This window comes from Alosa pseudoharengus, unplaced genomic scaffold (genome assembly GCF_046254945.1).
Source record: "Alosa pseudoharengus isolate Yale_2024_CS ecotype anadromous, Long Island Sound unplaced genomic scaffold, YU_APseudo_1.1 YU_APseudo_1.1_scf_45, whole genome shotgun sequence".
Lineage (NCBI taxonomy): Eukaryota > Metazoa > Chordata > Actinopteri > Clupeiformes > Clupeidae > Alosa > Alosa pseudoharengus.
This window is the reverse complement of record NW_027468804.1, coordinates 275,001-295,914: the sequence shown is the minus strand read 5'-3', so window position 1 is coordinate 295,914 and position 20,914 is coordinate 275,001. Positions and strand designations below refer to the sequence as shown.

Here is a 20,914-nt window from a genome sequence, read left to right as displayed (position 1 = left end):
TCACAGGTAGCAAGCCAGTACAGTCTGACTCAGAGCTGGATCACTTCGTGTTATTTCAGGCAGCAATCGTATTTATTTATTTCATGGCACATTGCATGACCGTGCATATGGAATGTAAATGTAAATGTCAATGTATATATGTTTTTTACATTTAATCTTTTATTTATTTATTTATTTCACATTTTATTTATTTATTTAACTTTTTATTTGTTTATTTAAACTTTTAAATATTTATTTCATATTTCATTTATTTATTTCATATTTCATTTATTTATTTAATTTTGTCACAAAAAACATTCCATAATATACCAGGATGGTAATGAAAATGAAATGACAAATAGACGTTTTCAATTTATTTTTATTTTTGTCACAAATGTATCGTGTTTATCAGGAAAATTAAAAGCCAAATGTATTTCATTTTATTTTTACATTTGGCAGGATAATTGCACTGACACTTTGAAAATTAAATGGCAAAACGAGTTTTTCATTTTAATTTCACTGTTTTCATTTTAATTTTATTAATGGCAGGAAAAACCCCCCATAAGGAACAGCCAGAAAGATAACTGCCGATAGAGAGGGGAAACATTTTGTGAACTACTTGCCCCGTGTATCAGGTACACTGGCTGTATTAACTATCAATGTAGGCTACCTCAAGGAATATAGGAAACTATCGGAGCCCGTTCCTTAGACATTCTCTGCTAGCGTGCTCCAAGCGTAGACTCCAAGTTTGGTTGCACCCACACAACTAGCCACGACGACGGCGCTGCTCCTGCTCTGTGATTGGTTTGTGAACTGAGATTCATGGTTGGCTAGCCAAACCTGAGGATCGCCATTGGCTATTCAACAGGAAGCGCCAGAACAGTCTCAAAAGTATTTGTGTACGTGTAGAAAATACTTGTGCGAGCAGCAGAGATTTGTAATGGCAGAATAGTTTCGTAATTGAAAGACAGCAACTGTGGAATATTTAATACCTGTGGAATATATTTGTAAGTGAACGACATATGAGTAATGCTTAAAATTGTTCGTGCTATTTTTTTGTTAAATCACAAATCATTTTTACAGTTACAAATCCTGTTACACACACACACAATACATATGAGACACTTCTCATCCCTAAGGTGGTGCAAAAATCTGTACACCTGTAGAAAAGATTTGTAACTGTAGAGCAGCTTTTTGTGCGTAGAATATTGATGTGTAATTGTAGAATATATTTGTAATTGTAAAATATTTTTAACTGTAGGATTATTTGTAGCTGTAAAACCGATCCGTACCCGTAGAATAGATTTGTAAGTGTAGGGCATATTTGTGATATTGACAATTACTTGTACAGATCATTTTTACAGTTACAAATAATTTCTACAGTTTCAAAACGTGATACACACGTACAAAACTTTTGAGTCTAATATTCTTCCATAGCTTACGTTTCTTCATTCGGATTCATTTGCGATCCATTCCATTCTGAATAAACAAACATAGTTTACATTCTTCACCCTCCGTTGCATTATTCATTAATATAATTCTAAACGGATTTCTGTAGCTCAAACAACTCGGAATTGTAGTTGAGAACGTCAGTTATAATGGCCCACGTATTTAAAAAATGTCGGATTTAAATCGGGCTCGGGCTCATAATTACTGTGCACTTGGACAAGGTGTACAGAAGAATTCGCCTGACTGCCTGTGTTAACGAGTTACGGCTGGTGTCCATTATTGCGGCGCGTAGACGCTTGCAGACGCCTAGCCCTTTCTCCCGTCGCCGCTTGTGGGCGTGTATAGGCTAAAGTGTATGGTGTAACGGTTTATTTTTTGTAATTACACAATGCCAGCTAACGTAGGCTACTAAAGTGGAGGTAATCTACTACTGTTAACATATTTTATTGAAACACTCACAAATATCACTGACATGTTCCTCCAAAGCACAACAAGGTCTCTTTGATAGTGCAGTGGCGAACTTGTTCTAAACTTAACTTCTTCGCCACTATATAGCTTAATATATTTTCATAAAACCTACACGATTATCAGGCAGAACAAATCTTTCTGGCAGGCTATTGTTCCGGACCGGAAGACTAGAGCAAAGGACAGAACTTGTTTACCTAAGATGTACTTTCATTGGCTAACCGCCTCGCGTTAACCGCTCTCATTTGCATAAAGTTCAGCCGAGCCCAACTTCTTGACGCGCCGCCTCTGTTCGAATAGACCTCTCCAGAATAAGTCCCGCCTCCGTAACTTCCGTATCCATCCAACTTCCGGGCGTGGATTGTCTATGGGAAATAACATGGCGTTTCGAAATATCATACCGGTAAAACATCTGTAGGTAGCGAAGTTGAAAAAGCTGGTGGGCAGATTGGCCTACACACTTCTGCCATATAGTTTCCACTGGATTTTTTGATTGTCGGTGCCGTTTAAGTAGTATACTATAGACTATACTACGTAAACGGCACCGAAAATCAAAAAATCCAGTGGAAAAAAATAAAAAAATCTATGGTTAAAAAAAAAAAATCAAAATGAGTTATGAGTTACCGTCATAGACAGTAAGGTGGACTGAGCTTCTTATCCAAACAATACGGTTATCTCTCTACAGCGCGAAAGAGAGATTACGTCAAAGCTAGCTTCCCTCCAACCGAACAAGCTAACCGTTCTTCTTACGGGTAACCAACATTACGGACAAAGTAGTGGAGTCTGTTTTGCCTTTGTAGTGTTTATGTGGATTACACAGAAGCTACAATATAGGCACAGGATATATGTTATATGAAGTTATGGTATTTCAAAAAAATCCTACAATGAATGGACTTCTATGGGAGTTAGCAGAGAGGTGGTCCCTCCAGCCTACGTCGATTCTTCTACTTCCGGGAATTCGCCTGCCCCCTTGTCTTGACCCATAGACAGTGTCTTGACCCCCTGATGGTAGCCTAGCCTACTACACGGAAGTAGATGTTCTACAGCTCAGTTAATGCAATGTCGTCCTGCCAGCTGCTGCATCTTCTGGTGAGACAGCGTAGCAACGAGATGAGAGGTATGACATGACACGGAAACTTTCGCCTATATTAATTTCTGGCCAGCATCGTTCAACATCGTTGGACAAGGAAAGTAGGCCTACAAATTCATATACAAGCAAAGTAAATGCCTCAGAAATCCAGCACACAAGTTAGAAAAAACCTAGCATACGTTTATGTAGCCTCAATGTTGCAGGACATGACAAAGACGGTCGGCTGAGAAAACAGATAGCCTACTCTGTCGCTCTGTCCGAGGTGGATATGCCTAGGATATACATGGATTTCTATGCAACGTCACAAAAACATGCGTGCGCAACTAAGAGGCAGAAAGCACCATAGAACAGCATAGAGCAATGCTCTCCATGAAAAGAATAAAATGAGTTTTTGTGCTGAAAACTGCACCAATTCGAAATCACGATGGTTAGAGATTGTTCAATATCCCCAACGGAATGCATGTCTTCGCCAAAAATGACAAAATACGATGTTGTATTAATAATGCAAATGAACGGCAAACTTTGAAATATAGTCTGAAATGAGATGTTATTATCATTGAGACAACAGGGGTATACAAAAAAATCAGATTGTAGCTTACAGCAGCCGACTATTTAGATTAAGTTTATAACGTTGTGGACGGCCACCAAGCGTCTTCTGCCTCACGGCTGCGCGCGCATCTAGTTTTGTTGGTAAACGGGAAACCCGTGTATATGTAGCCTACAGTAAATGTAGGTCTACTAGCCATTGTTTTTAGGTTACATATGTAGTCTATGTTCTGTATGGTGAAGTTATAACCAGACTTCTATCAATGCAAAGCAGAAGAATCAGCTAGCAATGGATTTGAAGTGACTGCTTTTCAACCCATAGCCACTTAATGCTTATTCTGGCTATGGCAAGATAGCCTACACAAGTGTGTCAGATAATAATAAAGAATATTAAATAAAATATATTTGAAATGGGCTGTTAAAATATGTTTGCCTATATGATTAATCTACAAAGAAGGAGAAAAGCAAATAGGCTAGGCCTACTTTTAAAGGGCCATCAAAAATATAAAAATGTAAAAAAAAACTTACTTGTTACTTGAGTAATTTATTAACAAAGTACTTTTTTAGGCTACTTTTACCTGAGTAGATTTCTCAGATGGTAATATTTACTTTTACTCAAGTAATTTTTGAAGGGAGTAATTGTACTTTTACTTGAGTATAGATTTTCAGTACTCTTCCCACCCATAGGGGCATGTTTAGAGGTCTTCATCTTCATTAGGAGGGTAGGGGCATGTTTAGAGGACCTTGTCTTCATTAGGAGGGTAGGGGCATGTTTAGAGGACCTTCAGTTCTAACCCACCACAATCAGTTCATTATCATAAGACAACTGCAGAAGTAATGGGTGTTATATGAGGAGTGTATTTTAAGGTTACTGTTTGTGAAAGCTGAATCTAACTCTATCTCTGATCGCCATCAGCTTCTACTTTTGTTTGCTGTTATTGATGATGTAAACATCTAAAGGGGCTTCATTTCAAATTCTGGGGCCCAGCCACACCCCCATGCCTCTTAGGTGTGACAGCTGAAAGAAGGTTTTAAAGGGCCAGTATGTAGGAAATAATGGAACATCAATTGTAATCATTCCAAAAATGATCACCATATGTCGTCAGAGAGTAAGGAAACAAGATGAATGGAAGTATTTGACAACATTACTATCAGTGGCGTCATGCCCATTGAAATAAAGGGGGCACGTGCCCCCTCGGATTTTTCCTCCCTGATAATTTTTTTGATCATAACTTTGTTTCTATTATGCTTCATAATCAGCCAGAGCCTAAAAAGACTCAAATGTATTCTTCTGGATGTGTAATAAACCGTAGCAAAATAGCTGAAGACCGGTCAACATCAGCCCTTTTCCTAAAATTGGTGTCTGTAAGGTAAGCAAAGTAAATGCCTCAGAAATCCAGCACACAAGTTAGAAAAAACCTAGCATACGTTCCCGTTCCCGTAACAACTCACACGCGAATTGAGCATGCAATGGTTTGCTTGTGTTGAACTGTTACAGTTAACTTTAGGCTACAGTTTGAACAGTTGAACTGTTACAGTTACAGTTTAAACAGATAGGCTACAGTCAGGTTGAAGTGGTAAGTAGTCTAGCTATACAATAAAAAGTAATGGAATTATTTATAGTTGACCAGGACATTTTGACTTGGTGATCAAATAGTTAGAACTATGGATTTGATGTTGGCCGTGAATTCAGAGCATTACGTTAACGTTAGCCTACATGGTGTCAGTGTAACGTAGCCTACAATATTACAAATATTTGACAAAGTCTCCTGGTTAAATTGTTTCCAGTTTCATAGAAACGAGGGTGTTAAATTTGCAGAGACTGCAAAATCCAACCTAATAACATTAGGCCTACCAAGGCATTGCGTTGGATGTTTATCCACTTGTTCTCTTCATGTATCTGGCAGCTAATCCATGTAGTGAAAAGGGATAGGCTACCCGTTCAAAAGGAGGCTTAAAGTTGTTTTATATAAATAGGATCGCTATGACCGTGATGTAGAGGGTAAGAAAGTATAATAGTCTCTCTCGTGCTCATAACTTTTATTTTTATTATCAGGTCACTTGCTCATGATTTGCAGGTAGCAACTTACAAATGAGGTAGCTTATTGCTTGCTATAATGGTAATGAAAAATATATTACTAGTAGGGCCTAGTAAAATATTTAGTGTTAACCTTACTCAGCACTGACACCTGTCAAACTTCTCTCAAAGTCCTTCATCACTAGCCTGGCGGGCCATCCTATATCATTGAAATGTATAGTCTGGAATCGAATCATTCACCTGCTTAATCCAAGGGGCGGGCAGAGAATTGTCTTTCAAACTGCCTAGGAATGCAATAGGCCAGCGCTACGACCATATCCGTATCCGGTCGGCAAAACGGCAAATACATCCTTCTTCGAAAGGAATGACTTAAGTGCATTGTGTTGCTCAACTTTCAAAGAAAAGCACAAGTCCAACTCCTCCAAAGTTGACGCCAACGACGATTCAAACAACCGCTCTTCGTTCGCCATAGCCACTTTCCTTGTTGTTCACCGTAGCAGGACTGTCGTTATCCTGTTAAGCCCGCCTTAAGACTCTCTAACGAAATAGAGCGCTGTGATTGGAGAACATCCACGGTGTTAAGCCAATAGAAATTCCTATGGTTCGATACTAGGCGTACAGGCTGAGCAAATTAATTTGCCGCCGCTAGGGTGCGTCTAGATTTCTAGGCTACTTCATCACATGAATTAAGATTAAAATAATTTAATTTCTGAGCACCACAAAGTCAGACCTCAGCAACTTTTTTAATGTAAGATTGTTCTTAGGTCACATATCAATCAAATCATAACAACTGCAATGGTACTGTTTTTTAAATCATGTGTAGTAGGCCTAGTGTAAATGTGTGTGTCTAAACATGCTTTAATGAGCTTACACTTTAATGAGCTGAATTTGAGCTTACAGTTCTTTCACCAACCAAAGTGTTTTACATTAACTTACAAAATAGATACTTTAGCTTAGTCCTCAGAAAGAGGAGGGTTGCTGCTTGCTCTGTTAAGGTAAATTTCAAAATGTCCAGGGGGAGAAATCTCCGCCCCCCCCCCAAACACACACACACACCCCCCGAAAAAAGTTGCCTGATTGTGCCCCCTCTGAATTTTCCCTTGCATGACGCCCCTGATTACTATAACCCGTAAAACCCCTTAAAACCCATGAAAAAAAATGAGTTATGGGGCGGAATCTCTTGGAATTTTCGTTTATGTTTTGATTAATTCTAGAATAGCGTATTAATAATGGGCTGGCGTATCCTGTTTGTGTTGCCAAATTAGCAAAGGCCAACTGTCAACTTGCTGTCAGTTGTAGTCATGAACGCCTACGAGAGGCAGGCAAATTTCCAAAATTAAAACAAGAAACAAATTAAGTGGACATCGGAGGAGCTTCCTGAGATGGCGACGTCTTCGTCAAACGAAGAATATCAAGTCTGACGCAGAGCTGGCCATATTTCTCCACGACAGGTAGCCTAGGCCAGTGTTTCTCAGAGTGTGGTCCGGGGACCACTGGTGGTCCGCAAGCTATCCCAAGTGGTCCACGAGCAGACGTGTTAATAATATAATATAGATGAGTTGTTTGCAATATTGAACCAACTTGTATGTAAATCCAAACAGTTCTGGAACACTGTCTATGTAACCTATGCCAATTTAAATCATATGAATCCTCTGACACAATATGCAAAGTGCAAAGACAATAAGCAAGGTGGTTCAGTGAGTAGGCCTATTGTGTAGGCTAATATACAGTTGAAGTAGGTCTAATCTTTTTTTAGGTGGTCTGTGCGTTTGTTTGTTATTGGTTAAGTGGTCCTTTGTCTGAAAAAGTTTGAGAAACACTGGCCTAGGCTAAACTTCATCTGCATCGCTAACTTCAGCTAAATATGTTACGTTGGTTAGAGAGGTATTTTTAGTTTTTACTGTTTCTGTAATGTGTAGCTGGGTCATGGTTGGAGAAACGTTAAAGCAGCTGCAGGTCAACTAACGTTAGCTAAGTCTTCATTACATCTGGCAACCCAGAAGAGGCTCGCGTCTGGTAGTCTGGAGAACGTTCACCAGTGTTTTGATTTTGGCCTACAGAACGTTTGGTAACAATCCTACAAATCGCTCCTTTAAAGGTGAAAAGATTCAGTGAAACTATCATTCCATTGCTAGACCTCAGATATAAAGCCTTAGAGGCTGTTAGAATCAGTCATTAAAGACTTACTGGTTGGTGGCATTCTCTCCTTACTCTTTGTTCTTCTGATTGGGAGTTCAGGATCAGCATCTGGGAACCAACATAGAGACATTCATTCACCCAGAAAACACATCTTGTGTTGCATATATAATATCTTGTGTGTACTCCTTTTGGAAAATGTTAGGTGACAGGCCTGTTAACTCTGGAAGGAGGTTTTATTTTCAGCTGAAGATGGGAATGAAGGGGTGGTGGTAGTGTAGTGGTTAAGGAGCTGGACTAGTGTCCAGTATAGCCTGAAAGTTGTGGGTTCCACCATTGTGCCCTTGAGCAAGGAACTTAACTCCAAGTCGCTCCGGGGACAGTGTAATCCCTTGTAATGTAGTTGACATATGTAAGTCATTTTGGACAACAGTGTCTGCTAAATGTAATGTAATGAATGCAACTTAATGACAGACTCACATTCTAAAAACTGGATGATCTCGATATGTGCCACTGTTGGCACAGAACATACAGAGTTAAATGAATCCATAAGTTTGAACATAACAGTGTCTTAAAAAAGTAGTTCATCATCGTGTCCAATCTAGAGGTTTGTCCAACCTGCTGCAGATATCTTGGCTACTTCCTGCTTGAATATGCCTTCCAGTTCCTCCTCCAGCTGCACCTTCATTGCAGAGACAGATTCCTTCACAGCCTCAAAAGAGTAACTTTGGTTGAAGGTCATGCTGGGTAAGTCTTTAGAGCGAGGAGAGTCTTGGAATGATGGAATATTCTACAAAAAAATATATAAAAGTTAAGAGTGTTTATTATGACCGCCGCTAGCGAAGCGGTCATATAGGGATTGTCAAAGTTTTTTTTTTTTTTTTTTTTCCCGTCATCTACTTCCTGAATTTTTGGTCAACGATACCCGGGACACCGAACCACTGGGGCACATGAAATTTGGTGGGTATGTAGCCCCACTAGACTTTTACGGAAAAATTTCGTTTCGTCCCCGGGGGCCACTCCCCCCCCCCGTGCTGGGCCCCCCGAACCGCAAAAAAAATCAGTTTTTCCTAAATAACTACCTGAACCGTGGCACTGAGGATGAAGAATCTTTTATGGTATGGTATGTTGGTCTCAAGGGCCCACATCAACCTGGCCCATAATCACTCATTTGTGATTTGCACCCCCCCAGTAAAAAATGAAAATGCAATATTATTCTGCTTTAATCGCCCCTATCTTCAGTTAAGATGTTCAGAACTGCACCAAATTTATGTGTATGATTGACCTGGCATTCTCTGGGGGTATGCCAAGTTTCGTAGAATTTCATCCATGGGGGATCCTAAAAAAATTAGGTTATGTGTACATTTAGTGATTGTACACTCATTGACCTGTAGATGGCGGTGCACACATACACATACACATGCACACACACACAGGCACCCACATACTATCGGTATTAGAACGGCCGATACATAATTACAAATTCAGTAGGATTAAAAGAAAGCCAAAATAAATATTCATCATCATCATCATGGCTGCATTTCCAGTATTGGCAATAAGTAGTCGTTTGTCCACTAGATGGCGCATCGTTGCAGTGAGACGTAATTTTGTTGGAAGTTGGAAAAACAATGGACGCTTCCTACAAGGACTGTTTACCGCAGAGAACGTCTAATAAGGATAGGACAATGTTCACATGAAATGTAATTCCCATTTCTTCTTGAAGCCGAAATAAATCTGAGGAGGTTTATCGGACATGCTTGGTTTTTACTGCAGGTACGTTAATCTTATAATATCAATAAGGACCTAGGTAATGTTACCGTTAGCGTTGGTTGAGTGATGGAGGCCAATTTGATTGATTGCATTTGTAGAAAACTATAAATGCGGTTATACCAAGCAAATTGATAGCAGCACTGTAATTGTATCTTTCGACTGTCATTTGTTGCACGTGCTACAAAAATCATTCTGTGCAATGGAAGATTTACCAACGTTACACCGGTCTGATACAGTTTTGCCTATAGGCCTACATGCGTGAGACTGAGACGCCTGTTTATTTTGTTTTAAGTGCGTGCAGGGTGTGAGAGGGGAATCGATGTGCTTTGATTCCAGCTTGGTAGTTGTACCTAGTCTGTGAAATTAAAGAGCACGTGTGTGTGAAGTATCCAAACAATGACACCTTAATTTCATTATGGCTGATTAAGCAACACACCTTAAGCTACTGTGTAGTGGGTCCCATTTAGAAGTGGCTACTTCATTCGCGCTTTCCTTGACTCATGGAGCTGCATGAATTTTATTACAACTTTTCGCCACGATATGTCAGTTTAAGTCCGCTTGATACTGTAAGGCGTAAGCCATTGGTTTCCAAAGGAGATTTTATTTGTGTCGCCAGCATAGCCTATTGACAATTTATGGTGTAAATAGGTCTACCTTATAAGCCTACCTGTAGCTTAGGGAAGCTAACAGCTTTCTATTAGGATCTAGTTTGTTAGTTACAGTTTTGTCATAACTCCCTGATGCATTTTTGCATTTAGAATAGCCATAGCGTGGATATCTCAATCGGAAAATTAAACAATATCGGGTGCCTATGGACTTGGCTGGGTGAACCAGCCTGATCTGCCCGCTATTTATTTTTTGATTTCTTAAAAGATTGAGCTTGGTCTGGTGAAAGCCAGCCATGGACCTCAGTTACACAATGCAAGGGAACATGAATCAGCCTATATTTGCACGAACAATAACGGACAACAGCTCTTCAACTTTGGCCCGTTAAAATGTGTATGAACAGTCTAGCGACGCATTTCATCAAGGCCCATTTGGACATGTCAGTTATTTGCACCACTGGTTAGATGTAAAACAGCATTTCGTTTCAGACTACTGTTACTTAATTTGTGCATTGACAATAAAGTATTACATGAACTAAAGATGACTAAAATCTTATGTAGAAGAAGAAACATTCACAAAAAATCCATCCATCCAAAAATGACCTTTGTTTTTGATAGCTGTTGAAAACGGCATGAAACTGACAGATGTTTTTGTTTATTTATAAATAAATAAATAAATAAAATGATGCTGATACCTTTTGCTTTTCCCAAATACAATGTAGCCTACAGGTGTAAGTGACCTTTCATCAATCCAGTTGCAATGGATGAACTGTGATGAACTGCCCTACTTGTGATTGTTTAGAGATTTTAAAGGTTTTATAACAATGCTACATCTTCTTTGGCTATTCTACAATCTATTCACCTTTTCAGCACCAGTAGGCTACTTTCTGTGCAGCCGCACACACACACACACACACAGGCATGCCAAACAAATACACAAAAGTTTCAAGAGTGGGGGATGGAGTAAAATATGGAGACAAATTGAAGTGTGATTTATTTTCGCGGAACGGATGTACAGAACTGAGCGGCGGTCATATTTTGTACCGCTATGCGGTACATCTAGTTATGAATATCTTGCTGGTTGGAACTGTTCTGCAAGGAGCACCAGTAACTGACACAACATTCTGCAGAGAGAAACACAAAAGGTGAAACAGGTCACCTGAATATTCAGTCAGGGCAGTTTCTCCAAAGGCTGCAGGCATAATGAGTTGAATCAGTGTGTTTAAGTGTGTGTATGTTAGATACATACTGTACATACTGCATGTAAAGCAATACAATCTATTTGTTACCTCATCACACATCATACAGCTCACATACAGATTAGTATTACACATTATTGGTGTGGACATATGTCATATTCAAAGAAAGCTATCAACTCAATTATCTTTCTTATTCTTTACATTTAACTTCAGTAGGAGTGCAGATCAAATTCACCTTGAGGAAATGGATGTGATCCTCTGTGTGTGAAAGCTGCTCCAGTTCAGCATCTCTCCTCTTCAGCTCAGCAATCTCCTGCTCCAGTTGCTTCAGGAGTCCTTCAGCCCGACTCACCTCAGCCTTCTCCTGAGCTCTGATCAGCTCTGTCACCTCAGATCGCCTTCTCTCAATGGAGCGGATCATCTCAGTAAAGATCCTCTCACTGTCCTCCACTGCTGTCTGTGCAGAGCTCTGTTAGGAGACACACAAAGAGGAGGGCAGGAGACACAGGACACAGAGAGGGAGGTGAAGCTGAAAGTGTTTCATGGTGTCAGTGGGTCTTTGTGTGCTGTAGAGATGGCAGCAGAGGCACAGTTACTCACTGGGCTCAACAATCTGGCCCAAGGGTGGAATTATAATTTTTACTGCTAGAATTTAGACTCTTCTCATTCCCCAAGATTCAGCACTTATATCACAGACTAGTGCACTTACTAACATAGAAGAACACTAATACTACTATACTAAGAGTTTGTTTTGGATGTGTGCCCATTATTCAGCATGAATTCATCATGAATATCATTAAGCAATGGGATAAAAAGGGAGTTTATTCTAGCAAACAGCCTTATACCTGTGATCTGGTAATAGCACATCAACACAACTGATATATCTATCAAAATGATATTTGCTGTCGTCTTCTCCGTTGGTCAGTACTCACCTTGAGAGTCTTCACAGCCTTCCTCAGCTCCTGCAGCTCCTTCTCTCTCTCCTGGATTCTCTGCTGGAATCTCCTCTGGGTCTGCCCCAACTGCTTCTGTTGATAAAAAGGCAGACATAATTAAGGCAAGTTCATTAATATTGCATATTTAATACACAGGGATAATTCAATGTGCTTTGCATGAACAAAAGCAAAAATGGGCAATACAAAAAAAACATAGTTTACAAAGTGAAGTACATAAAAAATCGTTACAAGACAACAATACATAATGTATCTGATTAACAGGAAGTGCATTTCAACAGTTACTGTGACAGAAAGCATCTGAGAACAGTGCAATGCTCTATTCATTTTTGAATGATGAGTTGAAGCTCTGACATCATGCATTAAACACAAGTCAAGTTGGCTCAGAGCCTAAAAAGGCCTTTTGTACTGTATCATAATATTTCACTGATGATGCCATGTCAATGTTTGACAGATTTGTTTGCACTTTGCACCTGCTACGGTTGCATGATTTCCTGGTTCATGTCTTCTCTACTGAGAGAGAGTCTGTAGAAAATTAGCAGACTTTAAGGAGTATAAGTGTATCAGATCTTTCAAATAAAAGTAAGATTCAAATGTAGCTCCAGTGCTCACATGTTTGTTTTTCCATTCTGCAGCAGCTGTGACTGTGTCATGGCCTTTATGTTCATCCATCGTGCACAGATAGCAGATACAACTCTGATCAGTACGACAAAATATTTCTAAAACTTTCCTATGTTCAGAGCAGATCCTCTTCTGTAGCTGGCCTGTGTCATCAATCACTGAGTGGTTTCTTCCTGGATTTAGTTCATTGTGAGCCTTGAAGTGAGTTGCACAGTAAGACAACAGACAATCCAGACAGGACTTCACAGCTTTGAGTTTTCTCCCAGTGCAGACATCACACTCCACATCTCCAGGTCCAGCAGAACACTGAGCAGGAGCAGCAGCCTGGATTCTGATCTTCCTACATTTCTCCACCATTTCAGCAATCAGAGGGTTTTTGTAGAGGACAGGTCTGGGAGTGAAGGTGTGTTTGCACAGGGGGCAGCTGTAGACTCCTTTCTGATCCTCCTGATCCCAGCAGCCCTTAATGCACCTCATACAGAAATTATGTCCACAGAGAATAGTCACTGGATCCTTCAGCAGATCCAGACACACTGGACATGTGAAAGACTCTTCCTCCTGAGAAATCGCCTCCGCCATTTTCTAGCTCTCACACACACCAACACACACTCTGAGAAGCAGCAGCAGAGTGAGAGTTGAGTTTAGTTTCTGTTTTGCTTCATCAGAACTCTCAGGAGGAGGACAGGTAGGGCAGGTGGGGGAGGGTGGGGATGAGGGAGTAGCCAATCAGATGCCTGTGTGTCTCAGTCAGAGACTGGAAAAGGCGGTTGGATCAGATTGATATGAACTGAAGTGGACTCAACACACTGTGATCATGCGCAGTTATATGGATTCTGTGTTAAGAATCTAAGGATGTGTTAGGTGGGCCCCCGTGGTCAGATGTTTTGTATCAGGAGTCTTGAGTCTCTGCAGTTCAGATCACTATGGTGTATTAAGAGCCATCTGGTCTGGTGTTAAAGCATCACTGGTCTGTGGTCATCCAGTAATCACCAAATTCTTCCTCGTCAGCTGACTCATCCCCGGCATCCCAGTCCTCCATCGCTGGCCTGGTTTTCATTGTCTTAGGCCTTGTTACCGGAGCAGTCGCTCCCTGGGCAGCATTGGATGTAGATGCCCCATCATTCACTGGTGCAGGTGGGGGTGGGGGAGGTGGGGGTGGGGGTGGGTGAGGTAAAGAGTTGACAGGTGGGGGCGGGGGTGGTGGTTGTGGTCGGGTAGGGAAAGAGTTGACAGGTGGGTGAGGTGGGTATGGGCTTGTAGCCAGTGGCATTGGTAACAACAATAGAGGAGGAGGTACTGAAGCTATGGCTAGTGGCTGTTGATAGCCATACTGGAGTGGAGCAGTTTGATGATGGTTGGTTGCAGACGTTCTTCCTTGTCTTTGTGGATTGTAGAAAGCAGTGGCTGCTGATGGGGCCAGAATGATTTGTTTCGTGTCACCTGCTGGCTGTTGATCAGGTGGGGTTCCCATAACAGCAGCATTCTGTCCAATGAAGCTGTCTTTATCAATGTCCACTGCACTTCTAGATGTCTCCACCATGGCATATGGCGCTGTTGAGTCCAAGTCAGGCAGAGTCGGTTTGAGGCGGGTGCTTGGTTGCCTGTTGCGACCCCCGCCCACAATAGGTGCCGGGGTGTATGGGAGGAGTTGGCTCCTCCCCATTGAGTGGGCCTCTGAGACCACTCCTCTTCGCCTCATTTCACTCTGTTCTGGCAACACATCTGCTTCCATGAGTTGCTCCTCCAAATCACGTCTTTCAGTCTCTGTTCTCCAAATCCTGTCTCGGATCTCTAATTCCAACTTCTCTAATGTCCTTTGTAATTTTTTCTCAAATTTGCCAAATTGTAATTTCACTGCCATCCAATCTGACACATAGGCCTGCAACTTAGTTTTCCTACCAAGACCCATATCTGGATTGTGCTAATATCAATTAATATTAAATTGTACTATGTGTTTCGTGCAGTGACGTGATCCTTTATTTAAACTTTTAACTTAAATTTGTCAGTAGTGTGTGATGTTTTAGTGCCAACTTTTGCGATTCTGCTTTGGCCAAAGAAAAAAAAGAACCTCTCTCTCTCTCTGTCCTTCTCCTTTTTTTCCACACACACTCACACACACACGCTCGCTGCTCCCGCCAGGGAAAAGAAAACACTCTCTCTTTATCTCTCTCGTTCAGTAAACTGGCACTTGGTAAATTATTTTACTCACAGCATGAAGCCACAACAATAAATTTCACCAGTGTCAGTTCCACTTAACTCAGACTATTTCCTTTCTCCCAAAAACCGGCTGGACAACGACAACAATTAATGTCTCACTCACACCTTTAACAATCTCTCGTTAAATTCACAGTTGACCAAGTCAACAAAAACATAGGTTGGAAACCCTATCCCACTTTTCAATTACTGCACAACCAAAACACCCCCCTCTGGTGATTTCGTCTCCTCTCTGTATCTCTGTAACGCTAAGTTTAGTCCTAGGCCATTAAACTAAACAAAGACCTTGAGAAACAACCACACAGTTCACTTCAGCAACAATGACTGTAGCAACAGTAACTCCTTCTATTTTCTCTTCGGCACCCGCACAGCATTTATCACAAAACCCACACAGCTTAGCATGTAATGGCAGTACAGAAAAAGAAAAGCTTTAATCCCCCAAGCTTGTCCGTAGTTAATCGATTACTTCTTTTAATTCGTTCACGAATCTATTCCAATTACCCAAAATATGTGTACTCTTTAACCGTTTACTTTTTATCAGAAAACTTCTTATATCCAATGACATCTAGAGCTCATCAATCATTGATATAGGTATATAGGTATGTTACTTGTCAAAACACTTAATGACACAAACTTCAGTACTCTCATTAATGTGCAGCTTTTTTACTCTTGGTTCTTTTCACGCACAGAGGAGAAAAAACTCTTTGCTTTCACCTGGTCAGAGTTTCTTCACTGCGGCGGGTGCACACGCACACAGCGTCCTCCCTCTTGGTAGGCTTCCAGCTGGGGTTGGTCACGTCAGCCTGGGGCCCAAAATAGACTCTTCTTACAGATGTGAAGTTTCAAAATCTGCCCTCGAAGTCTGTTTGAACCCGAAGACTCAGTCTGACCTCGCTGAATGGATGTTCTCGTCTTCCCCCTCCTCTTGCGTTCGGGTCACGGAAACCAAATGTTTGACTGCAATCACACAGACAGCAGAGAGAGATTCAGACTCAGCTCATGTGAGGGTGTGGAGATATGAGAACAGCACTCATGTGTTCTGGTAAAAGCCATGTTTCAACATGCCTCAGATGGCTGGCTTTTCAGACACAGAACATCAAACCGGTTTTGCAGGTTCATCTGTTAACAGATTGTTTTGTGTATAAGGGGAATCAAGGCCCTGATTTAATAACACACATACTGATCTAATGTGATGTGATATGAAGAGACTTATATTGGGGGTTAGTTTATGTTATGACCCCCTGTGTGACTGACTGTGTCCCCCTGTCTCCTCTTTTCCTCTCAGTGCACAGCCAAGAGGGCCTTTCAACACAAGTGTGTCATGTTAGTTTGAATGGTGTACATAATTACTGGTGTGCTGGGTTCCCAAGAGAAATTATGCCAGTGTTCCAGAATAACTTCACTGATGATTGAACAGCACAACTAACAGCAGAAACATCTGGTTTTATAGTACTGAGGGCCAGCTAGTGGTGATGTGGTTCCCTGATATGCTGCACGGCTATGCCGTGCTGGGTGTGTCTCTCCCTGGCTTGGCCCTGCGTGGGTGATCTGGCCTGCATTGTGTGTGTGTGTGTGTGTGTGCACGGCCGACGGAAGGCAATCCTGCGCCCAGGGCGAAATTACTGTGTGCCACTTTCGGCTGTGTGCTACCTTCGCAGAAGCCCCTGGCTGCAGCGTGCCGATCGGGGCTGGTTTCAATGTGGGGGAGCTCAACGTTGCTACTTTCCAGCTGGACCGCAAGGAAAATTTTAAAAAAATGTTGCGGGACAATTGCGACCAGGCCTCATGGAAAAAATAGTAGCCTACAATTAAGCAATTAGGCTTTTCACGTAACATGATTATTATTACATGCTATTATACAGAAATCGGACTACCTATGATGCCGTCTGTTAGGTGTGCATTTAAACGTGACATTAGGAACACACTTTGAGAGCAATTGCTGTCTCGTATCACCCCGCGATAGAACCATCTTATTGCAGGGAAACAAGCTCATTGCTCCCCTGATTCGGTGGCATGGTGAGATTCAGATTTTACCTTATTACATTGTCGTCCCTCTGCTACGTTCCACTGCTAGCAACCTGACGATTCAGGCTGAAGATCAGCACCCATGGGGAGAAACGTTTTTAAACCTGTGCACTTTTCTGTATTCTGCAGCACTATGCTTTGAATGTCTCATTCATGACTGATATCACTGAAAATGAATTAGGCCTACTTACTGCTCCTGCATTTAAACCGTCTATGTCATTATTTGACAATCAATGTGTTTTCAATGTTGGTAGTTTGGCGGCCAGGGCAATTGCCCAGAATGCCTTCCTGTGTGTGTGTGTGTGTGTGTGTGTGTCTGTATGTGTGTGTGTCTGAGTGTAGGTGTCTGTGTCCGGGTTGTCTTTCTGCTATTCCCACACAAAACTACAAAATTGTCAAGCATTTACATCTGTTCTTATTTCTTCTCTCTGGGTATTCTAAGAAATAAGCATATTTTTTTAAGACTCACAACTTGTTTTTAATTCCTCATTTTCTCACAAAAAACGAAAATCATTCATATGATCATTAAAATTGATCTCACAGGGGTATATGGCAAATATGACCCATAAATGATGTATCACTGGAAATTGAGCTAAAGTAAACATCTGATAAGTATTTCTACATAAATTGTTATGGCTGTATTGATTTAAAAGCCTTATAATGTGGTGGGCACACTGTGTGGGGGTAATGCCCCTCTTTGCCCCTCCCTCCCGTGCAACTGAAACTGTCATGAACGCGCATCTCGTCTATGATTGGCTGGAACAGTTTGTTATGTTTCATGGTCCAGGCTGGACCAGGCTGTTTTTGTTGCAGTGTTTGGAGCCTGGGCTGTCCACAGGGACTGTCATTTTTCACTGTTTTTTTACAGCGTATTCAGGGGACAGGCAGATTGCGAGGAGATGCTTGCTGTATGTGACAAAAAATGTTCTAGCTTAGAAAATGCATAGCAAGACTTAGAGAATGTTCAACTGATGCAGACAAACACTTTGGTTAAAGCAACACAGTGGAGTTCTTTTCTTTCACCTTAAAATAACATCATTATGATGCTTCACTGACTTACAATAAGGAAGAACGGAGTCTCTGGCATTTCCAGTGTGAGCCTGGAACGCCTGGTATTGCTCTATGTAACATTGTTGTCACGGGTAGGAACATGACCCTGTGATTTTAGAAGAATAGTGTACCCCTGAGCGCTAAATGCATGGTACCCAAAACATTAAACACTGACAAAAAGAGAAATCCCTACATTGTGTTACTTTTCTGCAAAAGAAACATTCTACCCTGTCCTTTTCTTGGTTTGTTTGGGGAGGAATGCTGGGTGAAGTATAAGTTGTGTATCTCGCTTGTTGGTCATGTGTAGATGGAGCAGATGTTTGGGGAGGAATGCTGGGTGAAGTATAAGTTGTGTATCTCGCTTGTTGGTCATGTGTAGATGGAGCAGATGTTTGGGGAGGAATGCTGGGTGAAGTATAAGTTGTGTATCTCGCTTGTTGGTCATGTGTAGATGGAGCAGATTTTTGGGGAGGAATGATGGGTGAAGTATAAGTTGTGTATCTCGCTTGTTGGTCATGTGTAGATGGAGCAGATGTTTGGGGAGGAATGATGGGTGAAGTATAAGTTGTGTATCTCGCTTGTTGGTCATGTGTAGATGGAGCAGATGTTTGGGGAGGAATGCTGGGTGAAGTATAAGTTGTGTATGTCGCTTGTTGGTCATGTGTAGATGGAGCAGATGTTTGGGGAGGAATGCTGGGTGAAGTATAAGTTGTGTATCTCGCTTGTTGGTCATAGAAGGAGCAGATGTTTGGGGAGGAATGCTGGGTGAAGTATAAGTTGTGTATCTCGCTTGTTGGTCATGTGTAGATGGAGCAGATGTTTGCTGCCTTCCCTCCTGATGTGGCGGGAAACCTGGACTACAAGAACCTGGTCTACATCATCACACACGGTGAAGAGAAGGATTAGGAGTAAACAACTTCTCATCGCTCATCTCTCATCTCACGCCTCAGTCTCACTGAGCCTCCCGACTCTCATTCTCTCTCTCTGATGAGGACAAACAGAGAGGAACACACTTCTCTGACATTAAACACAGAATACACGACTCCTGATCACAATGACCTTTCTAAACCTTTAATGCACTAAACATTTGCATTGCACTGTGTTATTTTACAAATTCAGCAAATGGAGCCAGAATATATCTTTGTTTTCTTTTTTATAAGTTGTTCTTTTTTATCTATCCTTCCCTGACAAATTACTGTAAATCGATTCCCCAGTGGATGACAAAAGCTCAGGTCTGTACTTCAGTCTTTAAAAGACTGGTGTCTACTGCCATCTTGTGTTGGTGTCTGGCATGTATGTGGAATTTACAGTCATCTCTTGCGAATGTGTTCACACATTTTCATTGGGTTCACACATTTCTCACACCCTTTTGCAAAACAGTTAACACAGATGTCATTCAAAAACCCCAAACTCTATTGGTTTTCCTGTGCTAAACAAAAGGAAAACATCTTTTCACAGGTGGTATAGATTCCTTGTATAAGTCTGAATCTCTGATACACCTGTGTGAAACTCCTTTGCACAATTCTTCGATCAGCAATTATTCATTATGCATATGAGATGCCATTTCTGTTCTGTTCTGTTTTTTTTTGTTGCTATTTGCAAGTATGGATCTAATGCACATTTAGACAAAGTACTGTATTGCCTATTTGGAGAAGAAAACAGTACAAAAGGTGTTACTGTAGGTCAATTTCGATGAAAAATGACAATTTGTAGTTCAATGAAATTTGTCTTGCCTAGGTGTTTACTGTAGGTGTTACATGTCAATGACAGTTACATCTTGGGAGGAATGAATTAATTATGTTTTATTAAGTACATTTTGTCTTTTCACAGTTTTTTTCTGATACCAGAAAAATGAGAAAGACATGGAACAGACAGCAAAAATGCTCATTTTGAGAACTAGATTTTTCAATTTGTTGTCCAGTGTGTAATGATTGATTACAGTGTAATGATTGATGACACAGTGATTTGACGAAAGGATGTGTTGTTTGAAGGCAAGATTTGCTTTTGCTGCATGTTTACAGTTTTTCTCGATTGCTTTTACCTGCTTAAGTTAACTGGAATCCACTTGGTCTTCATGACTACTTTCTTTGCACAGCAGAAGTCATTTCTTGCGAATGTGTTCACACATTTTCATTGGGTTCACACATTTCTTACACCCTTTTGCAAAACAGTTAACACTAGTGTCATTCAAAAGCCCCAAACTTTATTGGTTTTCCCGTGCTAAACAAAAGGAAAACATATTTTCACAGGTGGTATAGATTCCTTGCATAAGTCTGAATCTCTGATACACCTGTGTGAAACTCCTTTGCACAATTCTTCAATCAGCAATCATTCATTATACATAAGAGATGTCTGTTCTGTGTTGCTATTTGCAAGTATGGATCTAATGCACATTTAGACAAAGTACTGTATTGCCTATTTGGTGGAGAAAACAGTACAAAAGGTGTTTACTGTAGATCTATTTCGATGAAAAATGACAAGTTGTAGTTGTATGTCTTACATGTCAATGACAGTTACATCTTGGGAGGAATGAATAACCAGAAAAATGAGAAAGTAATGGAACAGACATAGCAAAAATGCTCATTTTGAGAACTAGATTTTGCATTTTGTTGCACAGTGTGTAATGATTGATTAAAGAGTGTTTTTGAATTGGCAACAAGTTGTAGTGTTTGAAGGCAAGATTTGCTTTTGCTGCATATTTTAAGTGTTTTGAGAGAGTAACAGCCTTTTGCAAGCAAAATGTGTCATTTTGTCCAGAGTGCTTTTGTTCAGAC

General features: G+C 40.9%; 1 protein-coding gene across 1 annotated transcript in view; it reads right to left on the bottom strand.

Annotated features, from left to right (window-relative positions):
- LOC143103483 (tripartite motif-containing protein 16-like) overlaps positions 1-13,466 on the bottom strand; it is a 47,432-nt gene extending 33,966 nt beyond the window's left edge. The window contains exons 1-6 of the mRNA XM_076267263.1: positions 12,843-13,466; positions 12,210-12,305; positions 11,513-11,746; positions 8,322-8,493; positions 8,184-8,216; positions 7,755-7,814 (exon numbers count right to left, since the gene is read on the bottom strand). Of these exons, the coding sequence (XP_076123378.1) occupies positions 7,755-7,814; positions 8,184-8,216; positions 8,322-8,493; positions 11,513-11,746; positions 12,210-12,305; positions 12,843-13,430 (1,183 nt within the window). The 5' untranslated portion in view covers positions 13,431-13,466. The remainder of the gene's footprint in view (positions 1-7,754; positions 7,815-8,183; positions 8,217-8,321; positions 8,494-11,512; positions 11,747-12,209; positions 12,306-12,842) is intronic.
- Between the last annotated feature and the right edge of the window lie 7,448 nt (positions 13,467-20,914).